General features: G+C 40.2%; 1 protein-coding gene across 2 annotated transcripts in view; it reads right to left on the reverse strand.

The window, feature by feature from the left end:
• LOC137332367 (gamma-aminobutyric acid receptor subunit gamma-2) overlaps positions 1–8,880 on the reverse strand; it is a 77,205-nt gene extending 68,325 nt beyond the window's left edge. The window contains exons 1-2 of one of the 2 annotated variants that reach the window (XM_067996134.1): positions 8,738–8,880; positions 4,356–4,438 (exon numbers count right to left, since the gene is read on the reverse strand). In XM_067996134.1, coding sequence (XP_067852235.1) covers positions 4,356–4,438; positions 8,738–8,865 — 211 coding nt within the window. In that variant the 5' untranslated portion in view covers positions 8,866–8,880. The remainder of the gene's footprint in view (positions 1–4,355; positions 4,439–8,737) is intronic. The other variant, XM_067996133.1, reaches the window with a different exon arrangement.
• Between the last annotated feature and the right edge of the window lie 10,161 nt (positions 8,881–19,041).

Consider the following 19,041-nt stretch of genomic DNA (forward strand, 5'->3'; position numbering starts at 1 on the left):
TTAACGTAATCAATCTTTTTGTTACCCTTGTATTAAGAGTTTGAAATCTTGTATTCAGAAGGATACAAGAAATCATGAAGGAAGAAAATGCCGTTAAGTCTCCTCCTTCACAGACCAAGTATACTACCCCACTGTGAGCACTGTCCCCCCTATTCAATATCCTGAAGCAAAGTTCAGACAATCAGAGGATAACTTCAATCACAAGATCAAAATGTAATTATGGATGAGCAAAGCCATTCAGCCCATCATGATTAATCCATTCAGGAAGATTCTGCAGTCCTGCCATTGCAGCATCTAATTGTTTCTTAAAGGACTCCAAGGTTTTTGCCTCTACTTGTCTATTTGGAAGTTGATCATTCTTTGTGTGAAGAAGAACTTCCTGACATCAGTCTTAAATTTAACTTTTACTAGTTTGTACCTGTGTGCTCTTGTCCTTCAGCCTCACAATTTAATTTAAGGTAATATTGCCGATTTACCTTTTCCAGTCCCTTAACTATTTTATACACCTGTATAAGATTGCCTCTCAGACACCTCCTTTCCAGACTGAAAAATCTAATTTTCTCTAGTCTTTCTTCATAATAGATATCTAACATTAGGGACCAGCATAGTGGCTCTTCTATGCTCTGCCTCAAGGGTTTGAGTATCTCCCTTGCATCTCAGTGACTAGAACTGGTTGGACATGATGAATCTCGAGTCTATCAAGACTCCTCAGTCTCTTTCCACTTTATCCTTAGTTATTTCAACACCATTAATGAAGTATATGTCACCCATTGTAGTGCACACCATGCACTAGTCTGCATTAAATTTAATCTGCCATTCCTTGACCCACATACATATTTTATCCAGCTCATTCTGCAATTTCTAAGCTATCCCTCTGAGTATGCCATCATCTGAAAATTTGTTTAATTTGCATAGGGTCTCTGAGTCCAGATTACTGCCCATGTGGTGAAGATGAAAATCTACCCCAAGTCTTTCATGCATGCCCTCATATGCACATCTCCATTCTTTCAATAGGCGGACTAGTGAGACAAGGTCAGATATGAATCGCTAAGTTGCTTTATTATACAGAGAGCAAGTGAACATACAAAGTGAGTTATAATCAAAACTTCACTTAGCTTCAAAGCCCTCCACTGGAATAAAAAAGAAATAATAAACCACGTTAAACAATCCCATGTTTGTAGGCTAACTAAACGTCCTGGTCAACTTTTTGGTTCTGTCAGAAGCTTAAGATGAGGGCGTTTTCCCCTCACTAGGCCAGACTCCCTTTCCAGACAGAACTGGTCTTACTTTTCCTCCATTTTGTTTCTACTGACCAGAGGAAGTGGGTGGGTTGTTCCTCTGACTTCTTCCCTGTTTAGTGGTTTGCCAGTTCGTCTTTCAATAAACCTGAGTACCTCCCCTCCCAAGAGTGTATATTTCGCAAACCAGAATACTGGGCCCAACCAAACAGATCATTGCAATGACAAAAAATATGGATGTTCACTGGGATACCTGAACTAACTTCCATTATCTAAAGCACACTGGTTCTGATACTTCATCTGAATTCTAATCTGTATTTCCTAGCTCTAATGTTTTGTGAATTTAATCTCTTGAGAGCTATATTTAATTTAATAGTAGCATTTTTAACATGTATTACATCAAGATCCTCCTGTGGCGGCATTGACAGAAACAATCATCTACCTTTATTTTAAAAAAAGTCATGTCCTCTCTCCGTTAACCCATTCCAGCTGTTGATTTGTGGAAATTCTTCCATATGTCCTAAATTTAATTACTCCACCCTAAACCTGGGTCCTCTTGCTTTGCTGCCTCAGCAGTCTTGTTCCATTCTACATAAATGCTCATTATCCTTCAAAGTTAATCAAGTAAAATTTCAGATAATTTATCTATTTCAACAACAACGCTATTCAACCCTTGCCTGTTACCTCTCACAGATGACATTAACTTCCCACCAACCCCCACGCTCCAACACCGTTAAATGTTAGTTTTTTAAAGTACAGTATATTAGAGCAGGCAGTTATCATCATACAAGCAGATAAATAGATAGTCAGAAAAATCATTAAAAAAAAAATTCTTGGGATGTGGGTGTCACTGGCAAGGTCAGCATTTATTACCCATTCCTAGTTGCCCTTGAGAAGGTGGTGAAGGGCCTTCTTCTTGAACTGTTGCAGTCCATGTGGTGAAGATGCTCCCACCACGCTGTTAGGTAGGGAGATCCAGGATTTTGACCCAGTGATGATGAAGGAACAGGGATATATTTCCAAGTCAGGATGGTGCATGACTTGCAGGAGAACTTACAGTTGATGGTGTTCTCATGCACCTGCTGCTTTTGTCCTTCTAGGTGGTGGAAGTTGTGGGTTTTGGAGGTGTTGCGGAAGAAGCCTTGGCAAGTGTAAGGCTTTAGTGCATCCGGTAGATAGTACAAATTGCAGCCATGGTACGCCGGTGATGGAGGGGTTGGATGTTTAGGTTTGTGGATAAAGTGCCGATCAAGCAGACTACTTTGTCCTGGATGGTGTCGAGCTTCCTGAGTTTTGTTTGCAGCTGCACCCATCCAGGCAAGTAGAGAGTATTCCATCACACTCCTGCCTTGTGCCTTGTAGATGCTGGAAAGGCTTTGGGGAGTCATGAGGTGAGCCACTCGCTCAGCCTCTGACCTGCTATAGTAGCCACAGCACTTATGTGTCTGATCCAATTGGGTTTCTGGTCAATGGTGACCCCCAGGATGTTGATGATTATGAAGAGAGGAGAATCGCTACACTGCTACCAGTATCATGGGTATGACCACAAAGCTACATACTATTACTATTACAATGCCATTGAATATATAACTTATTTGGTGTTGGTGTCATAATTTCTTGTATGCAGAGTACAGCTGATGTTATCACCACTACAGAGCCAATTTTAACTTGGCCAGGAATCGGGCATGTGGGTACCAAAGCAGGCAATCAACTATCCAGTGCCCCAAAGCGTGAAGCCCGGGAGACTTTAACTCCAAAGCATCATTTGCATACCCTGAAGCCATCGAGAATGACGTCACCCATCAGCAGAAGTCAAATTTGGTATGGGGGTCAGGCCAAGGTAAATTAAGCTAAGTAGGGATTAGGGAGGGGGGGGGGAATCCCAAGGCAGGGGAGGCCCATGGTATCCTTGTGGGGCCAGGAGGTGCACTTCTGCTCCTCCTGGCCCACAAGGAATCTTTAACAAGAAAATTTAAAAACATATTTATCTGAGCCTGGATCCTTGCTGCTGTTAGCTTTGCCGGCACTGGGCCCATGGTTAAAATGGCCTGCACGTCCTGATGACATCATCGCAATGCGATGCTGCTATTTAAATTAGGCCCCTGCTCCTCTAGGACAGACAACCTTCCCGTGCCTGAAGACAGGCAAGCAAAAGTAGTAGGGGGCGGGAACGCGACACAAACCCCACCCCTCACCCCCGCCATCTTACAACCCTCCCCCCAGGTAAAACAGTGGTTTACTTGTATTTCTTTCAATTTAGTATACTGTATCCATTGCACACAATGTGGTCTCCTCTACACAGGGGAGACCAAACGCAGACTGGGTGATCGCCTTGCTGAACACCTCCACTCTGTCCGCAAGCGTGGCCCTGACCTGCCGGTCACTTGCCATTTTAATTCCCCTTCCCACTCTCTGTCCTCGGCCTCTTACACTGTTCCGTTGAAGCTCAACGGAAGCTTGAGGAACAGCGCCTCGTCTTTCATTTAGGCACTTTACAACCTTCCAGACTCAACAGTGATTTCAATAACTGCAGATCATAACCACTGCTCCCATTCCTTCAGTCAGCTAGTGCTGGTAATGGTTACTGCCATTTACAGCTACTCCTGATCAATCTTTTGTTTCTTAATCTGTCCCATTACCACCTTCCTTGCCTCACACCATCATCCCTTTTGTCATTTAATCACTCGTGTCCTCTACCCTATCACAGACCTTCCCTTTTGTCCTTTCCTCCACCCCCCACCCCCCCACCCCGCTTTCCCGGGTTCTGTATTTGCTCAAAAACTTTAACTTTTTTTATATCTTCCAGTTCTGAAGAAAGGTCATTGACCCGAAACGTTAACTCTGTTTCTTTCTCCACAGATGCTGCCTGACTTGCTGAGCTTCTCCAGCATTTTCTGTTTTTATTTCAGATTTCCAGCATCCGCAGTATTTTGCTTTTGATTTAGGAAGATAAGAATTGGTTCAGAAAATGTTGATTTGTATTAAAATTCTGAAGTACATCTATTACAGCCTTCTTTGTAACAAAATATTCTTTCAAACATTCTGCAATGCTGTAACAGAATACATTGCTGCTTTAAATATCTATAGCTAAGTTATATATCGTAAACTAATACATACAGCTTGAGAATTCCAAAGGACAGGAGTGCTCATCCATTGGGAAGTTATGCAGTTGAAGCTGGCATTCAGCATCAATTGTCAACCTAAAAATAGTGAAATGTCATTATATGCATTGAAGTAATCGAGAGGGCAGTCTCATTATGACAGAAATACTCTCATTATAGCAGAAATATGTTTACCAACATAAGGTACATATAAAATTGAGAGTCAGGTATGAATCATTGATATTAGCATATATTCCATACTTGAGACACAAAGAAAAAACAATAGATATCACTGGATGTTTCACAAGGCATGTAGGATGTATTATACCACACAATGCAAAGTACAGTGATATCGTTATGCAAAACTAAAAACTATGGGAATTTGGAAGGCAACTCATATTAAAGGGATGGGTATTATTTAGATAGGAAGAAAGAACATAATTGAAATCTTATACTTCCTGATATCTTCAGCAGTCAATCACAACATCGAAATTGGTTCAGGTTATCAAAGTTAAATCAATTTTACATAACTGATTTTGTTTCTGAGATTTTATATTAAAGAAAATGAGACAATAACTACCAGTTAGTGAGATTGCCATTCAGATACTTTAACATGTCGCATCTCCTCTGTATTGTTACAAATTCCTCAGATTTTAAATATAACTGGTATGCATCTAGAACTAAGGGAGTGATGATCTAACTAGCACCGATTTACTGCCAACAACATATTATATTGCACTCATTGTCATTTGTTAGCAGCCGTTAGCATAAATGAAATGTTTTAATTGAGGTTATAGATTTGAATAATTCCATCTAATTTCTAACAGGCTGGTGGAATGGGTGGACACGTGGCAGATGAAATTTAACACAGAAAAATGTGAAGCGATACATTTCGGTAGGAAGAACGAGGAGGGGCGATATAAATTGGAGGGCACAACTCTAAAAGGGGTACAGGAACAGAGATATGTGGGGGTATATGTGAACAAATTGTTGAAGGTGGCAGGGCAGGTTGAGAAAGTGGTTAAAAAAGCATACAGGATCCTGGGATTTTTAAATAAAGGCATAGAGTACAAAAGTATGGAAGTCATGGTGAACTTTTATAAAACACTGGTTCGGCCACAACTGGAGTATGGTGTCCAGGACACTGCACTTCAGAAAGATGTGAAGGCCTTGGAAAGGGATAGAAAAGATTTACTGGAATGATTCCAGGGATGAGGGACTTTAGTTACGTGGATGGACTGGAGAAGCTGGGGTTGTTCTCCTTGGAACAGAGTCAGTTGTGAGGAGATTTGATAGAGGTATTCAAAATCATGAAGGGTCTAGACGGAGTAGATAGAGAGAAACTGTTCCCATAGGAGGAAGGGTCAAGGACCAGATGACATAGATTTAAGGTGATTTGCAAAAGAACCAAAGGTGACATGAGGAGAAACTTTTTTACACAGAGAGTGGTTAGGATCTGGAATGTACTGCCTGAGGAGGTGGTGGAGGCAAGTTCAATCATGGCCTTCAAAAGGGAACTGGATAAGTACTTGAAAGGAAAACATTTGCAGGGCTACGGGGAAAGGGCAGGGGAGTGGGACTAGCTGGATTGCTGTTGCATAGAACCGGCGCGCACTCGATGGGCCAAATGGCCTCCTTCCAAGCTGTAACCGTTCTGTAATTCTGTGAAGTATCTTAACCTACTGCAAAAATATGATATGTTGCTGTTTATTAGAATTTTCAGTAGTCCTGGTTAGGCAGTAAGTGAATATACCTACTGTCACCTAACTAACTACAGTGCATTAAAGCCCACAGCTCTCAATGTGACTCCATTATGGCTTAATTATTGAATGGTGCTTATGATTAGTTAAATAAGAGAGAACAGACATAATGGCCCAGAATTTGCTGCCAAAATAGCGGCGAATTTAATGGTGCCCATCGTTATTAATATGTAAATCGTCCAGCAGCTTGTGGCGAGGAAGAGATACTCTGTGAATTGTGAATCGCCACAAGTTGCTGGACGATTTGTGCCGCTCCATTGTTAGCCTCGTGAAAACGGCAACTTGCCCTCAATCTCCCCATTATTTTCAAGAACTTGCTGGATTTGCACATTAAACTCGAATTAAACTCACTGCAGGAAGTTAGGGCTATTACTTAACAATTTAAGTACCCTTTTAACCATGTGATAATTGTTATTGCAATGCCAATAACATCTCTGGCCCAGAAAGGGAACAATTTAAACTGTTGAGTCTGATTTTTACATGTAATAAATCCTTCTTAGGGATTTTTAAACTTTCAAATTTTAAATTATTTAATTTTTTTCTTACTTTTCCTTTCTGTCTCTTAATCCAATCTTTCTTTCCCTCCCTTTATTTCTCTTTTTGTACCTGATTTGACTCTAATTCACCCTATATCCTTCTCAGTCATTTCTCTGTTTCTTTCTCAATCCTTTAATCTCATTAGTTAAGGCACTAGACTGATGGCCCCATCATTCACCAAGGTCCCAGATGCCCCGTTGCTCTCATCGCACTGTTATCAGCTCGCACTTCTAGCAACTTACAGGGCAAATTTTTTTCTAGCTGAAGGGTAAGGGAAGAAGTTTAACTAACGATGCCCTGCTCCAGCAAAATGGAGCCAATGATTTCCTTAAATACTGGGGCAATCACCAGAGTGATAGAAAGGGCCCTGAATTTCCTTGAACTTTCTGCCGCTATGCTGCCATAACTTCGTCGGAAGTGTGGCAGAACCCCGTTTATGTGCGTCAATAGAGTTTCCGTCACATTTACAATGAAGATATGGTGGCGCAATGGCAGAAAGCCTGAGGAAATTCAGGACCAAGGTAATCAGAGCTTTAATTTTTAATTTGTCAGTTAACATGATCATGATTGAATTTTGCAAAGCCGAACTCCTAGTTTTATTGCTCATTGTAGGATTGCCTGTATTCATGTGCAAACCTTGACAGTGAGCGTCAGTGGGCTATACACAGCCAAGTCTTGTCCTGTCCTCACTCGATATCATGTGCACTTCCACCTGGATAATGCTCAGGAGCAGGATCCCTGGCTGATTTTTTCTCTCTCTAACTCAGGAGCTCTAAGACCATTTGCAATGCCCCTATTGCCATCTTGACTATGATCAGCACTGACTCGTGATTCAATCTGGGACATTTCTTATTTGTATGAATCAGCCACTCACTGGACAAACCTGCTGAGCCACACGGCTAGAAAAAAAATCTCAATTTTACAAGAAAAGAACAAAACAAATAGTTCTGTATTGAACCAAATCCTATTCTCTTCTCATTCGGAATAATCATAACACAAATAATGAAATGAAGATTGACTGGCATTAAAATATAAGCAAATAAAATAATTAATAGGTTTCATATCTATTGCCAAGTGTACTCAATTGACCTCGGGTCAGAGTTCATTTTTTCTTACACCGTCGGAAAGTATTAACAGGTCAACTTGAGTATAGAGGGTGTAATTTCAAAGTTTGCAGATGACACAAAACTCGGAATGTGGTAAACAATATGGAGGATAGTAACTGACTTCAGGAGGACATAGACAGACTGGTGAAATAGGCAGACACATAGCAGATAAAATTTAACGCAGAGAAATGTGAAGTGATGCATTATGGTAGGAAGAATGAGGAGAGGTAATATAAACTAAATGGTACAATTTTAAAGGGGGTGCGGGCACAGAGAGACCTGAGGGCGCACATACACAAATCTTTGAAGGTGGAAGGACAAATAGAGAAGTCTGTTAAAAAAGCATATGGGATTCTGGGCTTTATTAATAGCGGCATTGTACAAAAGCAAGGAAATTATTGTAAAACTTTCTAAAACACTGGTTAGGCCTCAGCTGGAGTATTGTGTTCAATTCTGGGCACCACAGTTTAAGAAGGATTCCAAGGCCTTAGAGAGTATGCAGAAGAGATTTACTCGAATGGTACCAGGGATGAGGGACTTCAATTAAGTGGAGAGATTGGAGAAGCTGGGGTTGTTCTCCTTAGAACAGAGAAGGTTAAGGGGAGATTTGATTGGAAACCTCTATCATGAATGGTTTTGATAGAGTAAATAAGAAGAAACTATTTCCAGTGGCAGAAGGATCGGTAACCAGAGGACACAAATATAAGGTGTTCGGTAATAGAGCCAGAGGTGACATGAGGAAACATTTTTTTACATAGCGAATTGTAATGATCTGGAATGCACTGCCTGAATGGGTGGTGGAAGCAGATTCAGAAGTAACTTTCAAAACGGAATTGATTAAATACCTGAAGGGAAAAAATTTACAGGGCTACGAGAAAAGAAAAGGGAAATGGAACTAATTGAATAGCTCTTTCAAAGAGCTGGCACAGGTACGGTGGGCCAAATGGCCTCCTCCTGTGCTGTACCTACTATGATGATACTACGAACTCAGTTACCTTAGAGTGTATAATATTCTTCCATCATTCCAAATCCTAAGCATGCGATTTGGAGTTGTTATCCAATGAGCATCAGCCTTCTTTGAATTTCTGAAGAATGTGTCCGGTATCCAAATTTTGCCGACCATGTTGCTGTTGAGTCTGAGGACCTTCATAGTGCTGTTAAATTTGAGACGTCTGTCATACCATGTTTGGGCAAAAAATATGTCAATGGTATACTCCTGTTGAATAGATCCAATATATGAAGAAATCAATATTCATATAAATGGACAAAGTTTCAATACTATGCATGAAGCTTCTAAAACATGAAATACTCAGTCTGTGAACTAATGTTTGGAGTTAGCTCAACTGTCGAGTAAACTGTAAGGTTTGTCAAGATCAACAGTAAACCCAGCACATAGAGTGAGAACGACCTGGTTCTACAAAGTCAATAATAAGTAATAGTCTATCTATTTAAATATACACGGTACCATTGTTCTTACTAAGCTGTTTTTATATTGGGCTTCCTTTAAGTTCGACATTCGAAGCTTGCTCCCAGCATTTACATTGTTAAATCCGGATACACAGACTAGCAGCAGACTTGGAGACCTTTCTTCTTTTCTACGGTATGAGCCATGAAGAACAGCACAGCAATTGCAGAATTTGTGGTGTTATGTGGACAAACCAGCGTGGGGCTTGACTGAGAATGATGTATATAAATACTGATCCCCAAATTATAAGAGGTGGAGTTCCTGCCTTCAATAATTTTAACAAAAATCTACTCACAAAAGAGAAGACATTTTCCACTTATTTATATGCACATTTATTTTTTTACCATTAATCTAGTGAAGAAAGGAATTTCACATCCTACCAGAGGGGTGGATTTTCAACTTATCGTCAATGGAAATGAAAATCCGGCATTTTGTATAGTGGGCGGCCAATCGGCAACGTTAGTTTTACGCCCAGGTGACAGGTTCAAAATCGACCCCATGGTATTTAATCCCATGCTTAGTACAATTTAATGCCAGCGGATTTTCTTATTGAAACATATCTACTTATCATTAAAGAAAAGTTACATATTCAGTTTTACATCCAAGTAAAGGTTGAGATAATATTAACAAAAGAACAGTATAAAATTATGTTACTACAACAACCACCTTCTCAAGGGCAATTAGGGATGGGCAATAAATGTTGGCCTCGCCAGCAACGCCCACATCCCATGAACGAATAAAAAAAAACATGTGTATTAATATTTATAGTAAGTGCTGTTTCCACACTTATCTCACTCACATGATAATGTCAAATCAGGGAGAGATAAATGTGATAAGAGCACTTCTTCACTACGGTCATAAAATCTGATAGACTGAGACACTAACGGAAAAAATAGCTGCCCTATGGCCTGATTTACTGAACTGAAATGAAACAGGAAAATTCCTTTCCATATAACAGGCAGTGGGGGATTTGTCATAATATATTTTTCTTATGTCTTTATTTTGATTCATGGAAACTAAGTTCTTGGTCCATACTGAAAGAAATGGCTGAGAAGGCCATGTGAATTGAATCATTTCTGTACAAGAGATTTTCAAGATAGATGGCCAGACACCTCTGAAGAGAGCTGAGTGCCCATTCATAAGGTATGATGGCGAGTATCAAATACCCTTCACAACTGTAATAATCTTTATGAAAACTGATGTGAAATAATTTAAGTTCAGGTCAGTTTTAATGATCTTCACACATGCCAGATATACGTAACAGGGGACAGTACAATCGCCAGTCATTTCAATGATGAGGATGATATTTATATCTATGACTTGACAACTTTACATTTACCCAAGTGAGAAAATTGTGCTCAATTTTAAAATAATAAGTAACGAGTCAATGGGATCATTTATTTCTGACAATGAAATTTGCTATAACAATCACTGTGAAACTGAGAAGCTTTCCTGCATGAGTATAAAGTCAAAACCTCATTAAGGGTAAATAATATGCAGAATATGTTAATGGTACAATGATGAAATTTGTAAATATTATCTTTCTTTAAATAAAGGGAAGTGAGATCAGTAGGAAGCTAATAGTCAGTCTGATTGAAGATCAATAATATAATTAAGTTAATATATCGGACTCCTTGATAGTTGGAAACATGAAAGTGATTACATATTGGCATGAACCTTTTCAACTACTGTTAAATCCAATCATTACAATTTTAAAAGTCTGCTTATTAAATGCTACTGCACTCTAAAAATTGATGTCTCAAGGGCAGAGATGATGCAGTGCACTGGATCTTCAGTGCAATGTGACAGAGTCTGTAGGACACAGATTGTGTGCACAAGTGCTCCCACGGTGAGTTCCCATCTCTGCCATTCCATTAAGAGCAGGCATGAAGTACAGGAGACCAGGTGCTTCTTCACATGGAGAGATGGAAACTCAGGAGGAGGTATGCCATGGCTATTCTTGCACACCCAGTGACTAGTTATAGAACGCCTTCCCATTCTCTTGGCCAGTGATAGTGCCTTGCACAGGATCCCAGAGAAGAAGTAACACAGTAAAAATAAATACCATTGAAAAATGTTTAATTGATGGCTTATTGGGTAACTTTGCTTTTCCTTGGTCTGAGCTGAGACAGTTGATATTAAGTGGGCTGACAGTGCTGCTTGGCTAGGCCAGAGGAAGGAAATATCCCATAGCTAATTGCTATCCAATGACTCATGTTGGACTTGCGGTTGTGTAGTTTTCAAATAAGGTTAAGTGTAGGATTGGCTACGATATATTCACAATTTAATAGCCTGCCAGTACTCGCAATCTGTGCTCACACATGAAAATGGTTATTTGGGCAAGGTATCTGCAGGAGAGATGGGGAAAAATTTGCAAAAAAAATGATGGGCTGGATTCCCCTCTTCCAGATGGAGTTGCAGTTTGGTGGGACTTCCACCTGCCACTTAGAAATCGTCCGTACCCCAATTTATTTCCCTCGGTTGGGGGTCACCAAAGATGCACAGCGAGCTCCCAAAGGATTGCCACCGCCAAGAGGGAGTCTGCCAGTGTCTGCCAGTGACCGGGACAAAATCCTGCCTGTGCTGCAGTGGGGACTGTCACCATAGCACCAGAAGATTCAGTCAGGCATCTAAAAGGAACAGAAGAGCTCCAAAGATCAGCTGCCTTGTGGGCCTCAGCAGAGAGCTAAGTGGGGGCTAGATTGGAGAGAGAGGAGGCTGTTACCAAGCACTCTCTCTCCATTGGATGACCTCAGGGTCATTATCGCTGCTTCCTGGGCTCTATTGGCACCTTCCACATGGTGGTGGCAGTTTTATCGGTGCACATACTAGAGACCCAGGCCGTCCCTGCACTACCATTTACAATCCGCAAGTAGGGAATGACTGTCTAGCAGCTGTCCCGGCTAGAGCAGGGAAGGGAATTCCAGCTTGGAGCATTGAGGCAGCTGTCGACCTCACTGCCCAAACAGTCCTTCATTCTCCGGCACTATTCTGCCTGACTTTGTGTGGGATTGCAGAGGAGAATCCAGCCCAATAATTTACTGACATTAATAAGAAGTAAATTACATCGATACAAGGCATTTTTTTTAAAAGACTGAATAAGTTACGGATACGGGTTATTAAACAACATTCTAATTTTAAAGATTGCAAAGGGCAGACCTTTTATGCTGACATTTGCTTTTCCATGATATTTAAGGAATTTCATTCTGTCAAGTGAGGACAGATTGAGTACTGCTCACAGACAGTTTGAATGTATAGAGAAAGCTGTATATTCAAGTTCCACGACATTAAATATTTAGCTTAAATTGAAATTGATGCATTTCCAAAAGTGATTCAGAACCTGAATTTAACCCTTTGAAAGCCCGTAGTTTAAATTTCTCATTTTAGTTGCAGAATGAATTCTTCAACGTCATTTGAGATGAAAATGTCCTACAATCTCCGTTTGCTCAGATTATGGGCACCAGATTAAAACTGATTGTATTCCACCCCGGAGTGTTCTTTTAGACCAATAAATAATTTGGTTAGTTAGGTTTGTTTCTGTTTAGACTTATTTTAGCAATTTCATAAGAAATGTATTCCTAGTTTTAGTCTCCAAAAAAAATCAAAAACTTAGTTTTAGCTTTCTCGTTTTTTGTTCTAGTTTTTTCAGGATTTTGTTTTAAAAATTTATCTTTCAAAAAATATCAATTATTGTTTCACTGATACAACTCACAAAGCCACAAGAAACAATAAACTGTAGCTTGAACGACAATGAAAACTTTATTCATCCATTTCAATTTCCGATATCTGTTCCCAAAGTGTTGCTTTAGTCCTCATAATAATTAAAATTTTAGTAAAAACAGAAAATGCTGCAAGTCAGGCAGCATCTATGGAGAAAGAAACAGTTCTGATGAAAGGTCTTCGACCTGAAACGTTAACTCTGTTTCTTTTTCCTCAGATGCTGCCTGACTTGCTGAGCTTTTCCAGCATTTTCTGTTTTTATTTCAGTTTTCCAGTATCTGCAGTATTTTGCTTTTGATTTAAATTTTAATGTTGCTTCCTTATCTTGAATTTGAGTTTTATAGTTGTAGTCTTAAGAAATTTAGTTCTAATTTTAATTTATTTGGCAAAAATACAATAATATTAGCTGATGATTATTTCTCTCCTCCTTTAGTTAATGAAAACAACACTGCCTGACATACTGGAGTTGATCTTAACTTTGTACGATAGTGTAAAATGGGTGATAGCGAGTCGACAGCCCGTTTAACATCTCTCCCCATTTTTATTTCCATTGAAGATAAAAAGTTGGGAGAGATGTAAAACAGGCTGCCGACATGCTATCACCCATTTTACACTATTGTACAAAGTCAAGATATTCCACTATTTCCTACAGCTGAACTGGAATAGGTGCTTCTAATATTATTGCAATTAAGAGATGTATTCTTTGTGCAAAATGTAAGCACCATGGGAAAGATTTCCTGTGGTTCCTACATCTCATCAACATCATAAACATAGTGAAAAGATTTTCTACATTCGCCACTTCTAGGAAAATCATAAAACTGTTTCTTCTTATAGAATGTACTTCGAACTTTGCTTCAATGAAAGATCATTGGTAGTCCTCCGGCTATTTTTACAATGCCACAGACAATATCACACTGACACTAGAAATTACTGTTGGCGATATTAGCAGACATTTTAAATGGGTTAGCACCTCCTCAAAATAATAGACAGAGGAAAAATCATATAAATGTAATGAGCGTTCATCCATTAATATCACCAACGGTAATTCCTAGTCTTATGACTTATGACTGGAAGCATCAGTTTCCATTGTTGTGCAATGAATATTGTACAGCCCTTTATGGGTTAAACTATAAAAGATTACCACTTGCACGTTTGCAATAAATATGGGCAACAATTTTACTTTATCAGGCGTTTTTATTTAATTGCATGGAAAGTAAATTGGGATAATTGAATACTAGAGGAGTACAACTATTTGCAAATTCGCTCTGCAGCTTCACTATGAATTGAGAATATATATAAAGATTTTACCTAGAAATTGGGAGTTAACATCATGAATTTTTTTTAAAATGGCCCACATATAAATAATAAACAGGATGTGGAAATGGGGAAGTTCACAGGATATTTTTGTATGTGGTTGCAAACCAACAACAATCTGCCTTCAGTCCCAAAGCATGATCTCACATTCACGTATAAATTCAAAAAGGAAAAATCCTGCAATATAATAACAATAATAAGCGTCAACATATACGAATGTATATTCAACCCCATCAATCGCAGTTAATATCAAACACATATGCCATAGGTTTAAACTTGTGCATTTTCATTTTTTAATAGGGGGTTATCTTTTTGTTTTACAGGATTTGTTTTCCTTTTACATCTTTTGTTGTGCTTAAAGTACTTTCCATAATTAAGACTGCTTTGTGCTAGTTTCTCTGTTTCATCAGAAGTTCATATCACATGCCTACATGGCTCATAAGTGTTGCAAGACTTTAATATTACTCTGCACAATATCAACATATTAACTCACTTGAAATAAATTGGTTAATGCCTCTGTTGAAGTAATGGACAAAGGGTCTGTGTACAAATGTGTTAAGTGTTCATATACTAATATTCACATAGTACAACTTCAAAGCTGTGTAATACTTATCACCCCAAGACCACTAAATACCTAATTGCAATTTTTTGTCCTTTTGCACCATCAGTAGAAGAAAGCAAGCTAGGGTGCACCTTAGTTCTCAACTGAATAACATCTACTTTTAACTAATTTTGCAAATGAAATCTATTCATATGGGGAAAATGTCCTGTCTGTTCAATTGAATATGAGTGGCATGGGCCTCACTTCCAATGGCTTGTGTATTGTGAGCTGTACACTGACTGTGGTAGCAACCAAAATTTAAAGTAACTGCAAGTTTCCTATAAATAGATATTAAAATATAGAGACATAATTATGATTAGAAACAAGACCAAACCTCCCTATTCATACAGACTAAATTCTGTTCAACAACATCATGATTGTGTGTAGAATATGAAATCATCCGGTTGTACCTCAAAATGTTTTATTTAAATGGTTAGCATGTACAATGTCAGGTGGCAAAAGTTCCAATAAAATCAGCGTGGGTTGAACAATGTAGCACACAGTGGAAAAACTGAATATGTCATGGCTAGTCATGTAATGTGATAAATATCTGTAGTTGTGAGGTACATCATAGCCCACTCATGACTTCACAAATTATCTAGTCAGTTTGTGTCTATATTTATCACATTCCACAGCTGCCTGTGACACACCATCTATTTATACCATGAAATATCTTGTCCAGCCTCTGCTACAACACATATTAGATTTGGTCTTCCTGCAATGTCAGTAATTGAGTCACTGGATCATCCTTATTTGTACAGTTCCATATTCTCCTGTATCTCCATATAATTAATAATGCCACTGTTATTTCCTAGTAATCATCTGCAGATTAAATTCTGGTAAACTTGCTGTGATTAAATCATAACTGTAATCCTTCAATGAGAAGTCCATTATGCATCAACTGTAAAATATTTATACATAAATATACCTTTCATATCAGAACATCTCAAAATGCTTTACACAATAAATTATCTTTTTGACATATTAACTGTTATTCTGAAGACAAATGTGTCAGCCATCTTGCACTAGCAACTTCCCACATATAGCTAATAGATAAATGTCCAATCATATTTTGAGTAATATTTGTGGAGCAGGGAATGTTGTCCAACCAGATCAACTCCCTGCTCTTCTTCAAATAGTGCCTTGGGATCTTTAACGTCCACCTAAACTAGCAGAACAGGCAGATGGGACATTATTTAAACATTTCTTCTGAAGGACAGAAGTATGGAATATTCTGGCCATTAGTGTTCCCCATGACTAAAACAAAATAAAACAGTCTTCAATAATTCCTCAGCTGATGGTGATAAAAACAATAGATACATAAATGTGATTACAAAAGGAAATAGAAGGAATAAAAGGAATTGAAGGATTCAGAGCACAAGACAGAAGTTCAAGTAGTTTATTATCATTTGAATTTCTCCACTAGTTTATTTACAAAATCATTCCCAACTATTATTCTCTATATCATCAATTAAAATGAATACATATCTATTGCTTAACGTCATTATCAAAATACATATGTGAAGGTAATTAAACTAAAACACAATCCATGAAAATATTACGGGTCAATGTTATTAACATTCAAAACATTTGTTACTTTAGATAACCAGACCTGAAAAAATTGGATGCCACCTTACAGAAGGTTATTTTATGTTTTGTTGGCGAAATGGTGCTTTATTATACAATGTAACAAAACAGTCTTCTTACTACTCAGTTCTAAACCTATGGTTTAAGGACTCTAGCGCATGACCTAAAAATCCGATCGCGCCCAGATTCATGCTGCCTGCTGATTTTAATGCTCCTAGCATGCAGCCAGCGCTACCCGTGCTGCTCATTCATTGTATGCCTATCGGGTGGTGGGGGGTGGGGTATATCAGGCGGCTATGATGCCACTTAAAGGCAGCCAGCACTTCTTAAAGGGTAGTTGAATTTTGCTGCACTAGAGGCCCTGGCGCAGGCAGTGGCGAGGGGGAGGGACATCCTCTTCTGCCCAGAAGGCAGGAAGCCCTCCAGGCATCTTTTCTGCAGACAGTTGGAAGAAATCACCGAGTATGTGAATGCCAGGAGCATTGCACCTAAGACATGGCTGCAATGTAGTAAAAAAATCAATGATTTAACCAGAGTTGTTAAGGTAGGAAGACTACTCTCATACTTTCTGCTCACAGCTGCACCCACCTACAGCCTTATTAATTGCAACACTGACAGCACTCAAGACACCCCTCCCTCACTACCCTTCACTCTCCTACAATCACTGCAGTACACCACAACATCTCCTTCTCCTCATACTCACACACTCACCACTATTGCAACCCTCACTTACCCACAACTCACATCTCACACATATCAGCTATTCTACCATGACAGCCACATTCTCCAAACACCTCACAAGACACTCGCTAACACACTCCTTTCTTTTTTGCAGGAGAAGGTCACACATATCACAAAGCAGCAGGCTGGAACCGGAGTTAGAAGAGCCCACAAGCACACCCTCTACCGTTCCCCCCTTGAAGAGAGCATGCTGGCCACGGTGGGAAGGGGCAGAGCGGAGTCCATAGTGACTGGCGACACTGGAGGAGACACTGCAGGGTTTCTTCATACCTAACCTTCTTTGTCTCTTCTGACTTCTCCCTGACCCAACACACTCTGAATCACAAGCTGCAGGTGCTTTGAACACCCACTTCTTTCTCTCTGCTCTCCCTCACACCACAAGCCAACCCTTATCCCTCTCTTTCATTTCAGCTGCTTAGAATGTCGACACCCCTCAGCTAAAGGAGGAAGAGGAGCCCAGCCTTCCAGAAGATGCACCGTCAGATACTGGCACCACGGGAACTTTAGAGGCTAAAGGTATATGCATGTGGTGACTCTCCAGGCACAAGTGCAAAGGAGCTAGGACAGGGGGATAGGACGCCACAGGTGCCAGCTCACCAGAAGGCAAGGTCGCATACTAGTTCTTCTGCAGAGGACTCAAATGCAGACTTCAAGGGTTCAGGCTACCGAAGAAGACTGATGGGCATCTACTAGGAAATGCTTGGTGCACTGAGAAGCCTGCCAGAGAGCTTGTGCACAATATCAGAGCATGGAGGAGTCGAACTCCAACTTTTTTCAAGGCTTTGCGCAAAGCATGGAGACCGTTCTGTCCAAAATGGAACGAGTGGTCAGATCCATCGACACCAAAGTGGAATCCACCATGACGGAGCCTTATGACAGCTTTGACAGCTTCCATGGCAGCACCAGCTGCTGCCATGAAAGTTCAGGTGGCTGGCATTGTGCATTGTGGCTTTGGGAGCCACTGTTGAAAGAGGTTTCCAGGGCACCACATCACTTCTGCGCTCTGTTCTCCAGCAGAGCCTTAGGAGCGCTAAGGTGCTGCCCCAGGCGAGTGACCTTGGTTCCATGACAGAGGTACCTGCGGTCCTCTACCAGGATGGCAGCATGCCTGCTACCCCGCCAGTGCTCTTGCTGGTGCCACTCAGTCAGCCGGCCTAGACTGCTGCAGCCCACACCCAAGATTCTGCAGTCTAGGCCCAGAGCTGCTCAGGGTCATCCTCCAAACACCTCACAAGGCCATCTGAAGTGTCCTCCATGGAAGCTCAGTAGCCTTCCACCTCCCAAGCTGTAGCTACTGGGGAAATACTTCATTGGAGCATGGGGACAGGAAAATGAACATACAAGCCAGGCAAAGGGGTTGCACAAAGGTATTAGTGATTTATTTTTGTCAATGCTGACATGATTTGACAATATTTGTTTGATAAATTTGGTGTTTGTCTTCGTAGTGAAGTGAGGGCAAAACTCATTGGCCTGGAGTGAAGGAAGGCAATCAGATGATGGTTGTAAGGAAACTGGTAAGGATTGTGTGACTGTTGGTGAATGGGGAATGGCAGGGCTGATTTAGTTGAAGTGCTTCTCAATCGGCTGGTCTCTAAGAGCTCAGACAGGTAGGAGTTATGATGGTCGCTGCCTCTCCTCCTCCTCTTCTTTATCCTGTTCCTCCTCCTGCACTTGTTGCTGCCCAGGTGGTGGTAATGGCTGGTCCCTCATGATGGCGAAGCTATGAAGCATGCAACAGATGACAAATCTGGATACCCGCTCAAGGGTGTACTACAAAGCTCCTCTGGACAGTCCAGGCAGCAGCAATTTTGCTTGAGCGTATTGATTGTTTGCTCGATAATGTTCTTTGTGGCAGCATGTCTCCCGTAGTA

The sequence above is a fragment of the Heptranchias perlo genome, chromosome 14 (assembly GCF_035084215.1).
Source record: "Heptranchias perlo isolate sHepPer1 chromosome 14, sHepPer1.hap1, whole genome shotgun sequence".
Taxonomy (NCBI): Eukaryota; Metazoa; Chordata; class Chondrichthyes; order Hexanchiformes; family Hexanchidae; genus Heptranchias; species Heptranchias perlo.